Source organism: Carettochelys insculpta, chromosome 1, assembly GCF_033958435.1.
Source record: "Carettochelys insculpta isolate YL-2023 chromosome 1, ASM3395843v1, whole genome shotgun sequence".
Classification (NCBI taxonomy): Eukaryota; Metazoa; Chordata; order Testudines; family Carettochelyidae; genus Carettochelys; species Carettochelys insculpta.
Window position 1 is genome coordinate 288,177,064 of NC_134137.1, and position 19,855 is coordinate 288,196,918.

The following is a 19,855-nucleotide window of genomic DNA, read 5'->3' on the forward strand; positions in this document are numbered from 1 at the left end:
TGCACATGCCTCGGTGCACACAACAAAATTATTCTGTATAGCGAGGGAAAAATCAGAAAGAAAATTAGGTGTCAGCCTTTCATTGCAGAGTTTCTGGTGAGTTTGGTTTCAAAGTTGTCGTTGGAATAGCCCTTAAAGTCTCTTTGTCAATACTTCATCTGAAATTAAATAGGCTAAAGCAAACAGAGCTAATGTCAAAATCACAAAGCAACGCCACAAATAGTCAAGTAGCCAGATGAAAAACAACTGAAAGCCAAACAGAAAATGATCAAATAACCACTGTCCACCTTACTCCAAGATGCACAACTGATGCACCTGCTGATATTCAGCAGATGGAACTAGAGACAGGTGTTTCTCACATCTTCTCTAGTAGCTGTAACCTTAACATTCTTCGCACTGGAAGCAGGTTCATTATGTAACAATAATGAGTACCAGACAAATCTGCTCCTTATACATTCCAGCACTGAATCTCAAACTGATTTGGAACTGTCATGAAAGGACAGACCCATGCAATTGAAACAAGGCATAAATCAGTCATTACACTGAGTTCAACCTTGATGTTATCTATGAGGTTGCTAATGTACAGAGCAAGCTACCGGCACTTAATTCTAATCCTGACTTCCTCTGTTTGTACTTCAATTCAAGGACAAAATTATTATAAATATGTATCTTACAGTTTAATTGCAAGTGAAATGTTCTAAAAGACTACAAATGTAGATGTTAAAAGTATTTACTAGAGCTATGTAACAACCTTTTTGATCATTCTGAGTGAAACAAAATTTAAAGATGGCCAATAATTAATTCGAGCAAGAAGTCACACTGGGTCAAACAGTATTAATGAGAAATGTAGCTGCATGTCAGTGGCATATAAGAGAAATTGAAATGCAAAATCAGGGGGCAAAACATTCAGAGAAACCTTGTATCCTCAGCAGTAAAATAGTAAATGAAGCATATGGATTTGAAAGAAGACAGTTGCATAGCCACCAGAGAATGAACCTCAAAAGCTGATACCAAGTACCTTAAAGGAAAAAAAGTTCCATAATACATAAAAGATATTTTCAGTACCATAATAATTTGAAAGCCAGTTTCAGATTTCTCAAAATAAAACAAATCTTCAAAACAGAACGATCTGACAACAAGATCAGACCACAGATCAACAAGCAGGGTTCGTTTTATGTTCATCTTCTCCATTGATAAAATGTAATAAGCCACAAAAAAGAGATTTTTCCAGTGTTTGCTCTTGACTTTACGCTAGGAAAGAAGGTCGGATTTTGTGATCTGGGGTTGAACAGCCTTGTACTCCTGTATTAGCTAATCACCTGTGAAACAGGTTGTTCTGAGTCCAAGCAGGTCACCCATGTAATAAAATACACTGTAATTAAACTATGGTTGTGAGATGAAGGTTATTTTCCAGATACCTGGCAGTAGTATTTACTGGCAAATGTTGATGTTTTATTGGTAACCACTATACAATATCTATGGTCAATTAGAAAAAAATGTTAAAAGGAAGGCTGATATATGTAACATTTTCATTCATTTCAAAGACAAAGGCCAGTTATTCTTCCCAGTCAGCATTCTGAAAGGAAGCGTGCCATTCAAGGACATGTGCAAAAGAACTACAGGTATATGGCTGACAATGTGCATTTTAAAATCAGATGAACACTGTGTGAAGATGGGTAGATAAGGAGACATATAGAAGGTCAGGAAGGCCTTGCATGTACACATCCTTCTGTGGTATGATATAGAAGACATTGCACTTCAATACACATGACAGTATGAGAGGCACAAGTGAGATTAAGTCAGAACCACCAGCATGGGGGAGCAAAGTATGCAAATACCATGGGACCCGCAATTCAAAGGAGCCCAGGGCTCCCAGCCACTGCTGCTGCTCCTACAGTGGCGGCAGCCAGAGCCTAGGCCCCTTAAATTGCTGCAGCAGCACCATGCTAATTGCTCCTTATGGCTCTGAGGGCTGGGGGAGTTGGGGGTGCTATGCTCTGGATGGCACTGCCAGTTGGCTGCCCTGGCCCTACCCCTTCCATCTGAAGCCCTGACCCTTTCAGGGTGCAGAGCCAACACCTGCATACTTTGCCCCAGGGCCTATGGTAGCTGTCAGTCTTGCTGAGTTAAGTACCAGTCCCTTATTCTGACTTATTGGGTCTCAAGCCCTCTCCATGCACACTTATAAGTGTAAGAAGGAGTGGGAGGAAAGACATGTTTGAGCATGTTCCTCATGTTATTAAACCACTTACCCAGATATGTCTTTTATAAGCTTTTCTCTGCTACATATGGGTCAAAAATAAGTGGATACAGTATATTTCATAGTAACAGAGAGATAGCTATGCTAGTCTGTATACTATCAAAACAAAAAAGCAGTTCAGTAGCACTTTAAAGACTAACAAAATAATTTACTAGGTGATGAGCTTTTGTGGAACAGACCCACTTCTTCAGACCATAGCCACACCAGAACAGACTCAATATTTAAGGCACAGAGAACCAAAAACAGTAATCAAGGTTGACAAATCAGAAAAGTATTATCAAGGTGAGCAAATCAGAGAGCAGAAGGGAAGGGGGGAATCAAGAATTAGATAAAGCCACGTATGCAAAATAATACTGTAATAAGCTAGAAAATTCCCATCCCGGTTCAAACCATGTGTTAATGTATCGAATTTGAATAGAAAAGAGAGTTGAGCTGCCTCTCTTTCCAAACTGTTGTGAAAATTCCTCTTCAGTAAAACACAGACTTTCAGGTCATTAACAGAATGGCCCACTCCATTAAAGTGCTGGCTGACAGGTGTGTGAATCAGGAGTGTTTTTTTGTCTGTTTTATGATGTTAGTTGAGGAACATGAGAATCTGCCCGTGATTCTGTGACTAACCTGGTTAGGTCCAGTGATGGTACCTCCAGAACAGATATGTGGACAAAGTTGGCAAGGGGCCTTGTTGCAAGGAAAAGTTCCAGGACTGGTGTTCCTGAGGTATAGGCTCTGGCTGTTGATGAGACTCCTCATAAGGTTGGGAGGTTGTCTGTAGGATAGAACAGGCCTGTCACCTAGGGCCTTCTGGAGTGTGACGTCCTGATTAAGTATAGGTTGTAGGTCTTTAATAATGCATTTCAGTGGTTTGAGATGGGGGCTGTAGGTAATGACCAGTGGTCTTCTGATCTTGGCAGGGCCAGATGAACACTCAGAGACCAGCTACTCCAAGATAGGCCCAAAAAAGCCAAGAACAGAACACCACTGGTCATCACCTACAGCCCCCAACTCAGACCACTGCAACACATTATTAAAGACCTACAACCTATCCTTAATCAGGATGCCACAGTCCAGAAGACCCTAGGTGACAGGTCTGTTCTCTCCTACAGACAACCTCCCAGCCTTATGAGGATTCTCACAAACAACCACAGTCTATACTGCAGGAACACCAGTCCTAGAACTTTGCCAACTTTGTCCACATACCTATTCTGGAGATACCATCACTGGACCTAACCAGGTTACTCACAGAATCACAGGCACATTCTCATGTTCTTCAGCTAACATCATATATGCCATCATGTGCCAACAATGCCCACATGCTTTGTATATTGGACAAAGAATTAATGGGTATAAAACAGACATAAAAACACTCCTGATCCACAAACCGGTCAGTCACCACTTTAATGGAGTGGGCCATTCTGTTAATGATCTGAAAGTCTGCGTCTTACTGACGAGAAATTTTCACAACACTTTGGAAAGAGAGACTGCTGAATTAAATTTTCTATTCAAATTTGACACATTAACATGTGGTTTGAACTGGAATGGGAACTTATTAGGTCATTATAAGGGCTCTTTTGTATACTTGGCTTAATCTAATTCTTGACTCGCCCCTTCCCCTTCTGCCCCCTGCTCTCTGATTTGCTCACCTTGATCATGTTTTTCTGATTTGTCAACCTTGATTACTATTTTTGGTTCTCTGTGCCTCAAATATTGAGTCTGTTCTGGTATGGCTATGGTCTGAAGAAGTGGGTCTGTTCCACAAAAGCTCATCACCTAATAAATTATTTTGTTAGTCTTTAAAGTGCTACTGGACTGCTTTTTTGTTTTGATAGTATATTTCATGTTAGTTTTCCACACTATTGATGGTAGATGCTGTGGTATCAGAAATCTCATAAGTTTAAATGACATGTATGTTGCCCACCAATCTCAATTTTTTGTATAGTTGAGGGCTTGACTTTCTTCACTTATGTGATAGGGAAAAAGTATCCTCTGCACTGTAGGAGTAAGTAGATTAAAATCTACAGCCTGCGTAAAATATTTTTAAAGTGCTTCATTCTGGCCTTAAAATCTATGGGTCTGGTTCTCATTTACATTAGGACCAATTTACACTGCACTGTACAATGAAACACACCATAAGGCCCCTTTCCTCTGCCAGGGCAGTGTAAAGAGGCCTTGGAGCAGGGATACTCAGACCTCCGTAGTTCAAGAGCCCTATCAGTCATCAATAGTAGAGCTGTAGTAGTGTGAATTCATGGTTTCATTTATAATCTGTGTTATTGTTACAACAAAATGATGGACCAAGTATTCTACAGGTTGAACCTCAATAATCCAGAACTCTCTCATCCGGCAACATCCATAATCCGGCATGATTTTAGTTGGCTGGGCGACCACTTACCATGGGTGTGGAAGAGTTTCCTGTAGTCCCATAAAGTTTGTTTCCAGCCACCAGTCCTGGGTCTCAAGTTATTTAGTTCTAATTTACCTCTAAATGTCTTCTCACAGCCCAGTAAGCAGTGAAAGTGTTGGTAACGTGCTAGAAAATATTGACCTTCCATTGTCCAGCAGATTCTCTCGTCTGGCACCAGTTGGGTCCTGATTGTGCCAGATGAGAGGTTCTACCTCTACAATTTGTTAATAACAAAACAAAAGCATCCTGACTGGGTAATAATTAAATCATAATGTTTTATATCATATCCCACAAAGAACCACAGGAAAACACATTACAGAGCCTCTTTCAGCTCCCAGGCCTCACAGTGACTATCATTGCCTTAGAGTAAATGAGAATCAGGCCCTACAAATTGATATAATTTTATAATTTACAGTTTTCATCACAGAAGCTCTCTTACCTCTTTCTCCATGTGTACTCCTTCTGCTCTGATATTCCTTTCAAATACCTCCCTCTTCTCCGCCTGTGGGCTAGATTTTCTGTATACCAGAATGTAGTCAATCCGGCATTTTCCATCCCTAAAATATAGCCCATTTGATTTGTTCTTGTCGGGTACTCCCTGTGAAGAGCAAAAATAATTACCAAAGCATATTTGATTATCACCAGTTGAACCTAAGGAGTTACAAATTTCAATGTGATTGGTAAGTAAAGGCTTGACTGGTAAGCAGGCCCACTGATAGTGAGGGACAAAGAAGGCAACTGCCCCAGGGCCTAGGGATTCAAAAGGGCAGGGCTCCCAGCTGCTGCTACTGCAACAGCAGTGGCGGCCAGAGCCCAAGCCCTTTAAATTGCAGTTGGAGCCCCATGCAGCATGCTCCAGGCAGCTAGCCTCATCCCCACTCCTGCCTAAGGCTCTGCCTCTTGCAGGGGTACAGATTTGCCCCTCACCTTGTCCAGGGGCCCAGCAAGTCCGTTGGCCCCACTTCTGGTAAGCAATTAGGTGAAGCAGACTAAGTCTTATAAGGCTTTGTGTGTGACATTTCATAAAATTGGTAGCTTTATCTAGCCTCTTAGACACAAATGCTTCTGGATTTGATGATCTCATTAAGCAAAAGTGGTATTAACCTCCCAGATTCAAATCTAAGAAGCCTGGTTAGGCAAGCTTTCAACTTGGTAGAAAAGGGAGACAAGGGGAGATTTTATGTCACTCAAAGACCGGAAGGAACTTTCAACCTACGCAATTAAATAAACGATGGAGTTATTTTGAAAAGTGGAAGTTAAAGAGTTTAATGCTCTGAAATGGCTGCATACTAAGTAGAAGAACTGAAAACATTTCAAAGTGATGGTGGTTATGACCCCCTGAGTTGAGCATAATTAAACCCTGGTTTGCAGGTCATTTGTGTGGCAAGAGCAGTTTCAGCAGCCCTCAAAAACAACAGAAGACAACACAGGTTCTGTTTCCTCCCAGCCCAGTTCTCCCCTAGATTAATTTTAGAATGCTATCAAACCTTAAAAATACCTTCTGATTGGATTTACCAGATTGGAGATCAATGTTACTGCTAAGCTTCTCCATCTATGTGTGGATATTTTCATGTACAGAATACATTTTTATGTGCACAGAGTCAGAATACATTTCATGGCCAAAATCATAGCAGAAAATTAAACAGGGCTTTAATAGAAGTGTAAGTAGGAAGACGAAGGAATTTTAAACTGCTTACCTGCAGTTCCTTTTGAAGAGCAGTCAGTTCACCATGGGACACTCTGAAGCACATTCTACTTGTAAGCAGATTTGCTTTCTAATATTTCCCAAATCTTTTAGCCCATTGTTTTTATTACAAGGGACATTTGTATGAAAATAGGATCTTCTCATCTAAAGAGCTCATCTATTCCTGTTGCTTATTCTCACCTGAAATCATCATCCTCTTTATGTGACTTCATATTTGGTAGCTTGAGAAATATTTATAATGCCATTAAGGATCATGACTATAAGCAAGAAAAATAAGCAGGAATAGGAGGACTCTTAGGCTACGTCTACACTATAGCATGCTTTCGAAAGATGATTTTCTGGAAGGTATCTTTAAAAGCGGCCACATGCAGTGAGCATAGAGCTCCACTCATCCTGCTCAGGGCACCTCTGCACTCCAGCTGGCTGACACCATGGAGAACTGCTCTTGTGAAAGAACGGCCTGCGGAGCATCTACACATGTTTTCTTTCGATAGCGTCTTTCAAAAAAGGTGCTCTTCCTGATAAGAGAGTGGAAGAGCGTTTTCGAAAGCAGCGCCACGCACTTTTGAAAATACTTTTGAAAAACACGTTTTGTGTGTGGACTCTCTGTGGGCTGTATCGAAAGCGCCCCTTCTTTAGAAAGGACTTGCTAGTGTGGACATGGCCTTAGGATAGATCTACACAGAAAAGTTATTTTGAAATAACAGCGCTGCTCGTCTACACAGCATCTTTTTCGAAAGGACCCCATGCACTTCGAAATCCCCTTATTCCTATAAACAAATAGGAATAAGGGGATTTTGAAGTGTGCGGGGTAAGGATCCCATGTAAATGAGCCACATGCAATCAAAAGCGGCACTTTCAAAGTGCCGCGGCTGCCATTATGCTAATGAGGTACTGCATATTCATTGTAGCACCCAATTAGCATATCCTGAAGTGTCTCATTAGCATCCCTCTTTTGAAAGAGGGGGCTAGTGTAGATGTAGCCATGAGAAGTAGCGCTTATTTCGAAACAGCTATTTCAAAATAGGTGCTGGTAAGACAGGAAAGAGAGCCTATTTCAAAATAAGCCATACTGCATTCAGTGGTTCTATTTTGAACTAGGCTCTATGGCTGTGTCTACACTTGCATTCCTCTTTCGAAAGAGGAATGCAAGTGTAGACGCAGACTATGTGTGCAGATGCTGTATTCTGAAATAGCTAAGTATGAGGATATGCAATGCTATGTCTATAGCAGCATTATTTCGAAATAAACTATTAAAGAATACCTGATTTCAAAATAAGGCTGCTGCATAGATATATCCTTAAAGAACACTTAGGGTCTGTCTACGCTCGCATTCCTCTTTCAACAGAGGTATGCAAATGAGGGAAAAGAAAATGCAAATGAGGCAGATTTACATATCTGACACCTCATTTGCATATTCTTTCAAAAGAGGGAAAGCAGTGTAGACACGGCTCTTTCAAAAGTAAACCCCATTTTTGAAAGAATCCTTCTTCCCTTTCGAAGGTGAAGTTTACTTTCAAAAAAGCCATGGCTGCACTACTTTTCTTCTTTTGAAAGCAGAATATGTAAATGAGGCACAACGCATATAAATCTGCACCTCATTTGCATTTTCAATTTCCCTCATTTGTATGCCTCTTTTGAAAGAGGAATGCAAGTGTAGATGCAGCCTTATTGTCTGAAGAGTTACTACTTTTTGCAGACATATGTATTTCCTTCACCACTTTTAAGGTTGTAAATTTTTCAGTGCAGAAGCTGTAACTTCCTATGTGAGTTGACAGAGTCTATCACATTTTGGTTGCACTGTAGCATAAATGATGCCATGCAACATTTGTAAGTTCCAAAACCATTTAGACTGCAAAATCAAATGCTCAAAGATTAGAAGGTGCCAGATCTATAGTTGTCTGTGCAACCACAGTGAAATCCATTGCACACTCACCTTGTACACTACATGAGGCAGAGATACTGTGGAAAAATAGCATGTAATTATGTAATTAAAAATATAAGGCCTATGCACAGGGCTTGCAGAGTGTGTGTGAGTGTGTGTGCATGTGTGTGTGTGTGTGTGAATTAAGATTAAATGGGCAATGACTACAAGTTGTAAGCACTCAGATCATTTAAAAGTCAGGCCACTTTTTTTCTGGTGCCTAAATATGAATTTAGGGACCTAAACTTTGTGCTCCTGCTTTGAACAATTTCTGCCATACTTATTGTATGGTTCTTATGACACTGACTAGTCTCCCCTACTGGCCACAGCATTAGTGGTGGGAACTAAAAGCAGCATGTAAGGCAGTGATCCCTGGGAGCAGAGCTGTTCAATCCAGTGCTTTGTGGCCTAATGCTTGAACTGATTGATCCTCAGTGTTCTTTCTAGTGGATCCTAGCCCCGAGGAAACACGAAGTCACTAAGAGGAAGTTAACATTGCAAGGTGTGTGTGAGGAGGGAGGAGTTGTATGTGGCAAGGCTACAACTCCCATCTCAGTACATACTATTTACAACCATTCTGCATGATTGTCTTTGCTCTTCCACACACTGCAAAGTTTATGGTAACATATGTCCCATGTTCGATAGCCCGTGTTGCCTACCACAGAGGCATGAGCTCATTCCACTCCATGAGTATTAGTGCAGTGTTACACTGATGAGCCAGATGAACCAATAAAAATATTGGTGCAACCACTGCTGACATACTAATGTCAATCATTCAAGAAGGGTGTTGATAGATTGCGGAGGGTTTATAGACGAGCCCCAATAATCACTAAAGATTCTGAACCCAAAAGATTTTATATCTCCCTTTAGAAGACAGGTCATTTTTTAGAATCCACACATAGAATCAGAGAATAAGAGAAGAGTGATCTTCCAGTAAATAGCCTTTCAAACAAATCACGTTTTTTGTCTATTTGGCTTAGTCTATGCAGGCTTACCTCTCCAACTGTTTCCAATCTGCTGGCATCATCTGAAGTACTGGTCAAATTACCATGGTGAAGCAGAGAGTCATCATCTTTGGAAGGGCTGTTTATTCCTTCTAACTCGTCAAAAAAAATGTTCACATCCTTAGCTACTAAAAGCAAAAACAAAAACAAAAATAGAGTTTCAATTTAATGCTCAAAACGGACACTGGGTATTATTATAGTAACTAAATATTGTATTTTCCTTTGCTCTGAGATAAGTACTTCTTGGTTTAAAATTTAAGGGATTTGAGCTATCAACAGTTAAATGATAGCACAATGGTATCTTCATCAGTGGGTAACAAAGCTTTAGAAAATTAATACTTTTATGATACAAATAAAATACAGATCACCTATCATAGTAAAAGATATGCTGGCAAATTTCCTGGCTTCTCTTGGGATAATTAGTTTACAGGCTTGCCTTTGGAATTACAGTGAGTTCTGAAAATGTAACATACTAAAAATGCAATATTTTTTAATATCTTGTTACATGTTGAATAGATTCCCATAGGTATCACAGCTAGAAGGTTCAGAATGACAATACAGCAATCTGTTCCACCATGTCTTTAGCAGTGATATTGAGTGTGTTGCTGAGACCTAAAGTAAAGCTCAGTGTAAACTTGAAAGCTTGTCTTTCTCCCCATCAGAAGTTGGTCCAATAGAAGGTATTGTTTCACCCACCTTGTCTCACAATCCATTGGTCTGCCCGACGCCACTGAGAGGGTTGTGAGAGAAGCAATGGTGGAAGTCCACATGGTATTGTAACCAGTGTGAAGAGAAGTCAGGAAACCATTCTACTTGCATTACTGTACTGTGTGTTACCAGAACTCTTGCTGAAAATGACCGCACCTTGTTATTCTTTAAACAAAGCACACGACAACCTCACCTGAAGCAGTGGGTACCACTGACTCACCCCCCTCCAGAGCCCCAGGAATAGAGGGGCCTCAGCATGTGAAGCCTTTTCTCTATGCATCAGGCAAGGCAGCACTCACCCTCCCTTCTCCTCAAGGTGATAATATCCGTTTGGGTTAGGACTTCCTGTGGGCATTGCACTAGTTGCTCCTTCATAGGGTGTCTGGGAATGAATTCTTCCATCACCACCATATTGGCTTTGGTGGAATGTTTGGTGATTTTTTTGTTTTTGTTTTTTGTCTTTTGATTTTTTTGCTATCCCTTCAGTGGGTGTCAGGGAAGACCTATTATTGTTAGGAGTAAAGTGGATAGACTGCATGTTGCAACTTGTGTTGTAGGTGTGAGGCAGATGTCCAGTGCAGGTACTCCATAGGGAAGGCATCCAATGTCCAGATAAGTGACCTGCTAGTGGAACTGAAAAGGAGGTCAATGAAACAGGGCAGGCGGTTTGGGGCTGCTATGATGGGTACAGCAGGGAGCCAACTTCTCCTCCCTTCTTCTTATGACCCACCTGCACTCTCCTACAAAGTGAGGTGGATGGTAAGGTCCAGGCCATGGGTGGCTGGGGGGACCTGGAGGGCAAATGAAGGGGGACTAGAGGAAGCCTCCGGTTATTATTTGAATGGATGTGGATTTGCCTGTATGGTACACTTTTATCTACTGTGTAGTCCCAGACACCTGTTAATAAAGTTGTGACCTGATATAAAATCCAAAAAGCATCTTCTGTCCTTCTTCCTCTATAGCTGGACAACCTCCCACCAAGTACCTCACAGTAAATTATATATCACCTACACATACTTCTTATGATTGTTTTCAGTGAAAGAAGGTCCCAGAGAACTAGTTGCAGATGTACTGTACTAATAAAGCTGAAACATCCTCTACTACTTAAACTATGTGCTTGTGTTGGGGGCTCACTGGCTGAGTGATTGTACAAGACTGCTGCACACCAGCATGTCGTGAAAGGGGAAGTCCCATGGGCTGGTGTGGTAGGCACAATTGGGGAGGGGAGGAGTAAGGAAGGAGGTGAGCCAAGGGATCCGTGTTTATGTTGATCTAATATCCAGTGGATAAAGAGATTTCATAGAAAAACCAGCAAAAGATTGAAGATTTGGGCTCCTTTTTTGAATGTGTATGACAAGGGCAGATAACTTTAAATGATAAATGCTGCATTTCAGATTATAACTTCTTGGCATATAAAATCACTTTTAAAAATTCCAAACAAACAAATCCAAAAAAATCCCACAATCTTTTCTTCACATCAGAATGAATCTGCTATGGAAACTAGAACAATGTACCAATGTTATACTGAAAAACCAGAGCTTTTAAAGTCTTCAGCTGCTCTTCCCATCTTGAGGACATAACAAGAAAACTTTTCTGTCAGAAAATTATCATGACATTCTCTGCCAGACAGGTCGTTATTGCATCTGGTGTACCAGGCTTATGGTTTAACATGTCAGGTGAACTACTACAATGAACAGGTGAACAAGAACAGGTTCAACTGTTCTTTCTGTGGCCATACATAGGAATTATACAATGCTTAATCTATACTGAGCATTCTGTCCTATAATCCTTTAGCTTTACAGACACCCTTGAACCTCACAGATCCCAAAAAGCTTTAGCAAGACGTTGGATCTGAAAGTCTTACCGATCTATCTTACTACCCTCACTAAAGCTGCGTCTACACGTGCACGCTACTTCGAAGTAGCGGCACCAACTTCGAAATAGCGCCCGTCACGTCTACATGCGTCGGGCGCTATTTCGAAGTTAACTTCGACGTTAGGCGGCGAGACGTCGAAGTCGCTAACCTCATGAGGAGATAGGAATAGTGCCCTACTTCGACGTTCAACGTCGAAGTAGGGACCGTGTAGACGATCCGCGTCCCGCAACGTCGAAATTGCTGGGTCCTCCATGGCGGCCATCAGCTGGGGGGTTGAGAGATGCTCTCTCTCCAGCCCCTGCGGGGCTCTATGGTCACCGTGGGCAGCAGCCCTTAGCCCAGGGCTTCTGGCTGCTTCTGCGACAGCTGGGGATCTATGCTGCAGGCACAGGGTCTGCAACCAGTTGTCAGCTCTGTGTATCTTGTGTTGTTTAGTGCAACTGTGTTTGGGAGGGGCCCTTTAAGGGAGCGGCTGGCTGTTGAGTCCGCCCTGTGACCCTGTCTGCAGCTGTGCCTGGCATCCCTATTTCGATGTGTGCTACTTTGATGTGTAGACGTTCCCTCGCTGCGCCTATTTCGATGTTGGGCTGAGCAACGTCGAAGTTGAACATCGATGTTGCCGGCCCTGGAGGACGTGTAGACGTTATTCATCGAAATAGACTATTTCGATGTCGCAACATCGAAATAAGCTATTTCGATGTTGGCTGCACGTGTAGACGTAGCCTAAGTATCCTTTTATCATCACTATTTCTGAATACCTTCCAAAGTTAAAATTGATTTTTATGATCACACATGGTATTAATTTCTTCTTTTTCTCAGCCCCCGATACTTTTTTTCTATTATTGTTTCATTTATTTTATTCATCCTACTTTTGTGAAAAGTGGCAGGGCATCTTTAGTGACAAGTGGTCTGGGATGTAACAATGCATTGCATCCAGAAGAGAGTGTCTTCCAACAACATAGTGCCCCAGAGCAACCTACTAGAGCAGTAGGGCAATGTTGACTTAGAGGGAAGGTTTCCCACTACATCACCTCCAGTCTAATATATTCAACAACATAAGACAGTTTTTTTTTTATCTTGTCTGTACTAATCATAGTAGTAGAATTTCTGAAGCAGGGTAAGAGTAATGAGGGATGATAACACATGCGATTCATATTCATAATACTATTTTTCCCATTTCAAGAAGTCTGCCTGCAAAAATTCATCCTCATTCATTAAAAAATTGGATGCTCATCACAACTTGTCTTTGCACGTGTTAACTTGACGAGGCTCTACCACAAACAAACAAACAATCTCTGTACTGGAATCTTGAAGGATCGACCAGGCTAGCTGCTACTGTATTCACTCCTCAGTGTACTGTCTCTGAGGAATATGAGACTGAGGCTATGTCTACACTAGAAAATAAAAGCAGAATTTAGTAAAGTTGACTTTATACCACTAGATTTTATGAAGTCCATGGTGAGCATCCACACATTTAGAAATGCAACATAGTGGCTACGTCTACACTAGCCAAAAACTTCGAAATGGCCATGTAGATTGCCATTTCGAAGTTTACTAATGAAGTGCTGAAATACATATTCAGTGCCTCATTAGCATGCAGGCGGCCGCCTCACTTAGAAATTGACGTGGCTCGCCACCACACGGCTCGTCCAGACAGGGCTCCTTTTCGAAACGACCCCACCTACTTTGAAATCCCCTTATTCCTATCTGCTCATAGGAATAAGAGGACTTCGAAGTAGCCAGGATCCTTTAAAAAAGGAGCCCCATCTGGATGAACCGTGCGTCGGCGAGCCGCATCAATTTCGAAGTGCCGTGGCCGCCCACATGCTAATGAGGCGCTGAATATGTATTTCAGCGCTTCATTAGTAAACTTCAAAATGACAATTTGCATGGCCATTTTGAAGTTTTTGGCTAGTGTAGACACGGCTAGTGTGTTTCCATTACCTTTCCTAAGTTTGACTGTGTCAGCAGGGCATTGTGGATACTTATCCCACAGTGCTGGCACCCCCATTGCATTCTGGGTTTCTGTGCCAATGTGTTATGGGGAAAAATGTGCTGCAAGAGGGTGTGGGTGTCTGAAGTCATCCTCCCAGAGTGCATTGCCCTCATGCCCCACTCCCATTGAAAACAAATGGTCAAATGCATTTTCATGCCACTTTTCCACAGCCTGCCCCGGCCCATGCTGTTACTAGGCTAGAGGGCCAGACCTGAGAAATGTAAAATGCAGAAATAAAAATCTGAAAAGTTTAAATTTGGAGCTATTGAAAAGATGGTTTTTGATATTGTTGAAATGCTTTATTTTAATAGTGTTATTTTGATTCATTTCAATTTGACATGGCAGCTGTGTGGTGGGTGGGGGGTTGAGCCGGGGTCGAGCCCAGCAGCTGCATGGTGGAGGTGCAGCTGTGTGGTGGGGTTGGGGGCAGCGGACAGCCTGGCAGCTGCATGGTGTGGAGGACAGCTGGAGAGCCCAGGCTGACTCCTGCTTCCTGTCTCCCACTTCCTGCTCACCTGGAAAGCAGCAGAGGTGAAAGTGATGGTCAGAACAGACATTGCAGGCATTAGGGGATGCTTCTGGAGGCCAATAAAATCAAATTAAATAATGCTGTGTTTACACTAGCATTAAGTTGACCTTGTAAATTCGAATTTGGCATTACTCCTCATAAAAAAGCTAAAGTAGAAAAATTGACCTTGGTACTCTTTAAAATCAACCTAATGATATTTGTAGTAAAGGAAGGTACATTATAAAATCATCCTAACTCCCTCAAAATCCACTTTATGCTCTAGTGCAGACATAGCTGTAGGTAGTGAGATTTTCTGCATGTTCTCCAAACTGAACAGAGATGAAAGAATACATGCATGACTTATTTTGAAGAAGAGCTTGCTGAAGTGTATCACACTAGAGAATTTGCTCATGAGCTAATTGTTCATCCTCCCTCGAAGATTGTCCTTGTAATGCTGATGAGGTAATTGGGACATTGAATAACCTGCTTCTTAATTGCCAGCAATGTACAGAGTTGCAGCTTGGATGGTTTTCAAACTGATACATAGTTGTATGGTTTAGATATAGTTAACGGCCTTAAAAAAAGAGTAAACTGGATGACTCAGAAGACTTGTAATGAGTCTTTTTCTTATTCTGAGGTCTTATACAATCTTATTCTGAGGTCACGTTAAAATCTCAGCAGTGATTAAAATCAGTGGGCAGTAAGTTCAGTGAGCTACATGATATTGGTCTGCAATGTCTTTTAAAACAGTCTTCTGTAGAATATTTTCTGTCACACAAAGCAAAAATAAGCGGTATCCTGGTTAGCAACCTAAGCAAGTGGGTTAAACACCAAATAGCTATAAATACCTTGTCTTCTCCAGAAGGTTCTGTGTCTCTCTACAGGTTAGTGTATAAACATCCTGCTGATAGAATGTAGAGATCCTTACAACACTATTGTCATGGTGTTTCTAGTCTACAGATTAACTGAATGTCATCTCCAGTGTTGAATACGTGGCTCTAACATTTCTTAGAACATTTTTTTCCATAGGTCTTGTTGAATCTCAGAATGGAATTTCTCAAAACAAAGCTTCACAAAAAAATTGTTTGCTTTCTCTCCCTGCTCCTCCTTTTAATAATGTTTGTGGTATTGCAAAGCCTTCTTTTGCACACAGAGCTCTGCTGCTAGTACTAACTAACTCATCCATTCCACTGAACAGAATTGGCATCTTTCCTGCCCCATCAGACACCCCATGGCTGTGTCTACACTAGTCCCAAACTTCGAAATGGCCGTTCAAATGGCCATTTCGAAGTTTACTAATGAAGCGCTGAAATGCATATTCAGCGCCTCATTAGCATGCGGGCGGCTGCAGTGCTTCGAAATTGATGCGGCTCACCACTGCGCGGCTCATCCTGACGGGGCTCCTTTTCGAAAGGATCCCGCCTACTTCGAAGTCCCCTTATTTCCATCTGCTCATGGGAATAAGGGGACTTCGAAGTAGGCAGGGTCCTTTCGAAAAGGAGCCCCATTTGGATGAACCGCGCGGCAGCGAGCCGCGTCAATTTTGAAGCGCCGCAGCCACCTGCATGCTAATGAAGCGCTGAATATGCATTTCAGCGCTTCATTAGTAAACTTCGAAATGGCCATTTGAACGGCCATTTCGAAGTTTGGGGCTAGTGTAGACGTAGCCCATAAGGCACAAACAGGGTTCCCCCATTTGTTTTTCCTGTGCCTCTCTCTGCATGTCCTATGTGTTATGAAGACAAGTTTTTTGTCTTTAAATACAAAGGTATTCTTTCAGCCAGCCCCTTTCACATGTTTTTCCAGCTGCCCTCCCCCAGCAGATTTGGCATGACAGACACCCTAGTTTCATTTTTAACACGTGTCCCAAATGTTTCCATCCTCTTTTCTGGATCTGTACCTCACACAACTCCTTGCTGACAGACTATGCACACGGTTGGTTACATAATGTATTCCATCCAAGCCTCAAGCACCAAAATCCACCCAACACAGAAAAACAAGTTTCTGTGACATGCCTGTCAATTGAGCCAATCACGAGTACATCCAGTAGAACAAACTGGGGCACAGGCAACTCGTGCAGGTGCACAGGTGCCACGTGCACCCCAAGCATAGGTACCCCCACACCAATCGTCAGCACTGCCCTGTTTCTGATGAGTGTGGGGGCAGTCCCGTCTCTCCTCGGAAGTGACGCAGCTTGAGAGCAGCACCAATTTCCTAGCTCTGGCTACTCTCAGGCCAGACTGCTCCAGGGGAAGGGAGTACTCCCCTGCACTCACTGGAAGTGCTTTGGAAGCTGGTAGACATCCTAAATAAGTTGATTTCACCTGGGAAATAGTAATTCCTTTAACAGTTCTATGTGGTGATGCTTACAAAAGTCCATCTTGTTTGCATGGTGGTTTCTCTCCTCTTATGCCTGTATGGAAAAACCCTACATGCATGTAACACCACTGGCCAGAAAATTCTTGGGTGTGAAGGTCGAATTTGTGCCAATTTACCCTCAATCCCACTGCAAATCAGAAATGTTCAAATATTTGCAGCAAAATTTCTGTGGGTCCTGCCATACTAGTAGGGCATTGCTTGCATAACTGCTAAATTTTCTATAGCATTTATTTGGTCTTTTTTGAGCAATCAACATATCATGTGCTGTTACTTATTACAATTTTATTTTACCACAATATTACATCATGGGAATTTTTAAAAATAGCCTTCACAACATACAGGATCTTTAAGCTCAGAAAGGAGAAAACTACTATCTACAATTTACTATGAGCCACCCACAAATATTGACTGCCTATCAACTTTGTAGGTGTGGAAAGTCAGTGTTTTGTTGAATCCTCCGTGGAATTCCTGAATTTTAGAGTGTATCTACGCACCTATCTCCTTTGACTTTCCTTAACATTCTGGCAGTGCCTAAAAGTGCTGCCTTCTGGACCTCACTGAACATAACGTTAAATCCATACTTGCCACAGTGACTTCAAAACACACAGTTGGCAACCTCATTGTGTCTCTTCATGAATTTTCTCCTATCTATTGTTGCTGGTGCTCAGCACCTGCTCCACCAACTTCCTTTTTGGAACACATTATATAATTGTGGAGAGCAGCTCTGTCACTCAATTCTGTTTCAAAGGTAATTAAGCCTTAAGGACTGTTCTTGTGCCCTCCTAATGAAAACCTCTGTCTCTTTTCAGATGTCCGTCTAAAGCCAGAAGTTAATTTTTGATCACTGAGGCATTCCATCTCTTTACACCATTGTCCAATGTCCATGAATTCCAGCCATTAGAAACATACAGTTCATAGTTACAGATGGTTTGATCACTAGAAACGTAGATCATTGATTTTGTGATAACCGGGAGAACAGGATGGTGACTTGCCTGCCTAATGTGAAGGTTGCAAGCTTCCTGGGACATCTAGATAGACTTATGTGTAGTGTAAGGGAGGGCCCTCTTGTTTGTGTTACATGGTAAGTAACACAATAGGGAAGGGAGGATAGGAGAGAGCTCCTGGAGGTCAAATTTAGACTGCTAGACAAGAGACCAAAGTCCAGGATCTCTATGGTAGTGTTCTTTGAAATGCTTCCAGTTCTACATGCAGAGCACTTAGACAGGCAAAAGTGCAGGGTCACAATGTACGGATGAGATAATGGTGTAAAAAGGAGGGGTTTAGACATGTTAGGAACTAAGGAAACATTTGTGAAAGGGGGGATATTTTTAAGAGCAGATATCTGTCTGGGATAGTCTAGATGTTGCTTGGTCCTCCCATGAGTGCAGGGAACTGAACTTGGTGACCTCTCAAGGTTCCTTTCAGTTCCAGTGTTCCCTTGATGATGCTGATGGTGATCACTCATTGCTGAATATGATCATCTTCCATGGGAGCTGTGGCTCCTCAGGTGGCTGATAAGACCTATCCTTGAACCACAAGTTCCATTACCATGAGGACAGCTGTTTCCAGGTACAGCAGGAGGCTGTTGACCACGACTAGAACCCAGTGTCTCCTTCCTGATGCGCCTCTTGTCCTCCTCGGCTTGTAAGTGGGCAAGCTCAAAATGCAGGGGGCCATCATGTCGCACTTCTCTCCATTTTGAGCAATCCTGGGTGAGTGTCTCCTAAGTGCCAATGTCAATGTTGAAATTTTTTAAACTGATCCTTCAGGAAGTCCTGAAGGCTACACTTGCACAGTTCAGATGGTGTAGGAGTTCTGCATCAAAATCTGCCTTGGATGAGAGATGACTTCCAAGATAGAGGAAATGGTCAACATCCTCCAGTTCTTCTCCACTGATTTTAATAGTGGCACATATGGTACCTCATTTGGAGAAGGCTGATGGAGCACTTTGGTCTTCTTGATGCTGAGTGAAACCAAAATAAGTATCAGCCAACATGTTCAGGATAGTTTGAAGATCTTTTTCAGAGTGGGCAAAACCTGTGTTGTCATCAGCATATTGAAGTTCCATGATAAATGTGGTGGAAATCTTACTCTTAGCTTTCAGCCTGCTAAGCCTGAACAGCTTTCCATCCATTCTATAGATTATTTCAATGCCAGATGGGAGCTTCCCAGCAATTAGGAAAAGAATGATCACAATAAAAATCACACACATGGTTGGGGCAATGACACAGCCCTGTTTGACTCGTGCTTGTACTTTGAGAGATTCACTCTGGGAACCAGTAGTACTCAGAATAGTCACTTTCTTGTTGTTGTGAAGCAACTCAAGGACACTGATATATTTATATTTATCCCATCACCTGCTATTCACATCTAACTACAGGTAGTTAGACAATCCTCAGATATGTAGCCCACCTTTCCAAATTGGATTGCACAACAGGCTGGTGGCCACACCAAGAGCTGTTGGCTTGAAGATTGAATTACTCTCACTCTGAAGTGAAATAGAGTCTCTTCAAAAGAGAATGAAGAGATAGTGATGAAGCACATGGAGTTTGTATTGCCAATGGTGGCTACATCTGCTCTATGGATAAATAAAGGAGGTCAGTCTCCAGGGCTATCAATCTGGTCCCTTTCTGCCCAAGTACTGAAATTTCCATGCATAAAAGTTAATCGCTGTTATATACGTTCTATCTTCTTTAAACTACTGAAATTGATAAATTTGTCATAAGCTATTGAGGACTAACTAAGTGCAAGTTAGATACATTCATTATTCACAAATATTTCTACTACTACCGTCCCCTGTTGAACCAGCGTCTCCTTTCTTAAGGAAGTGGAGATCTTTCACAGCAGTTTTAAAACTGTTTTAACAAGTTTTCTGGACAACCTACACACACTATTCAATGACATTTTGGGTTACTCATTATAAACACACACCCTCATAAAGAAGTCTTACAGAGAGACACAATACTCAGGGAACACGGGAGGAAAAGCAGCCTCCATATAAACAGTGCTTTAAAAGGGACTCTATCGATACGTCTAGTTCCAAAATATGTGATTTTAAAAAGACTTATTTGAAAAAGCAGCAGCAGTGGGGAAA

The 19,855-nt window shown here is 41.9% G+C and overlaps 1 protein-coding gene across 1 annotated transcript in view; it reads right to left on the reverse strand.

Annotated features, from left to right (window-relative positions):
* ANO4 (anoctamin 4) overlaps positions 1-19,855 on the reverse strand; it is a 194,252-nt gene that overhangs the window by 139,622 nt on the left and 34,775 nt on the right. The window contains exons 3-5 of the mRNA XM_074983973.1: positions 10,302-10,306; positions 9,286-9,422; positions 5,101-5,259 (exon numbers count right to left, since the gene is read on the reverse strand). Of these exons, the coding sequence (XP_074840074.1) occupies positions 5,101-5,259; positions 9,286-9,422; positions 10,302-10,306 (301 nt within the window). The remainder of the gene's footprint in view (positions 1-5,100; positions 5,260-9,285; positions 9,423-10,301; positions 10,307-19,855) is intronic.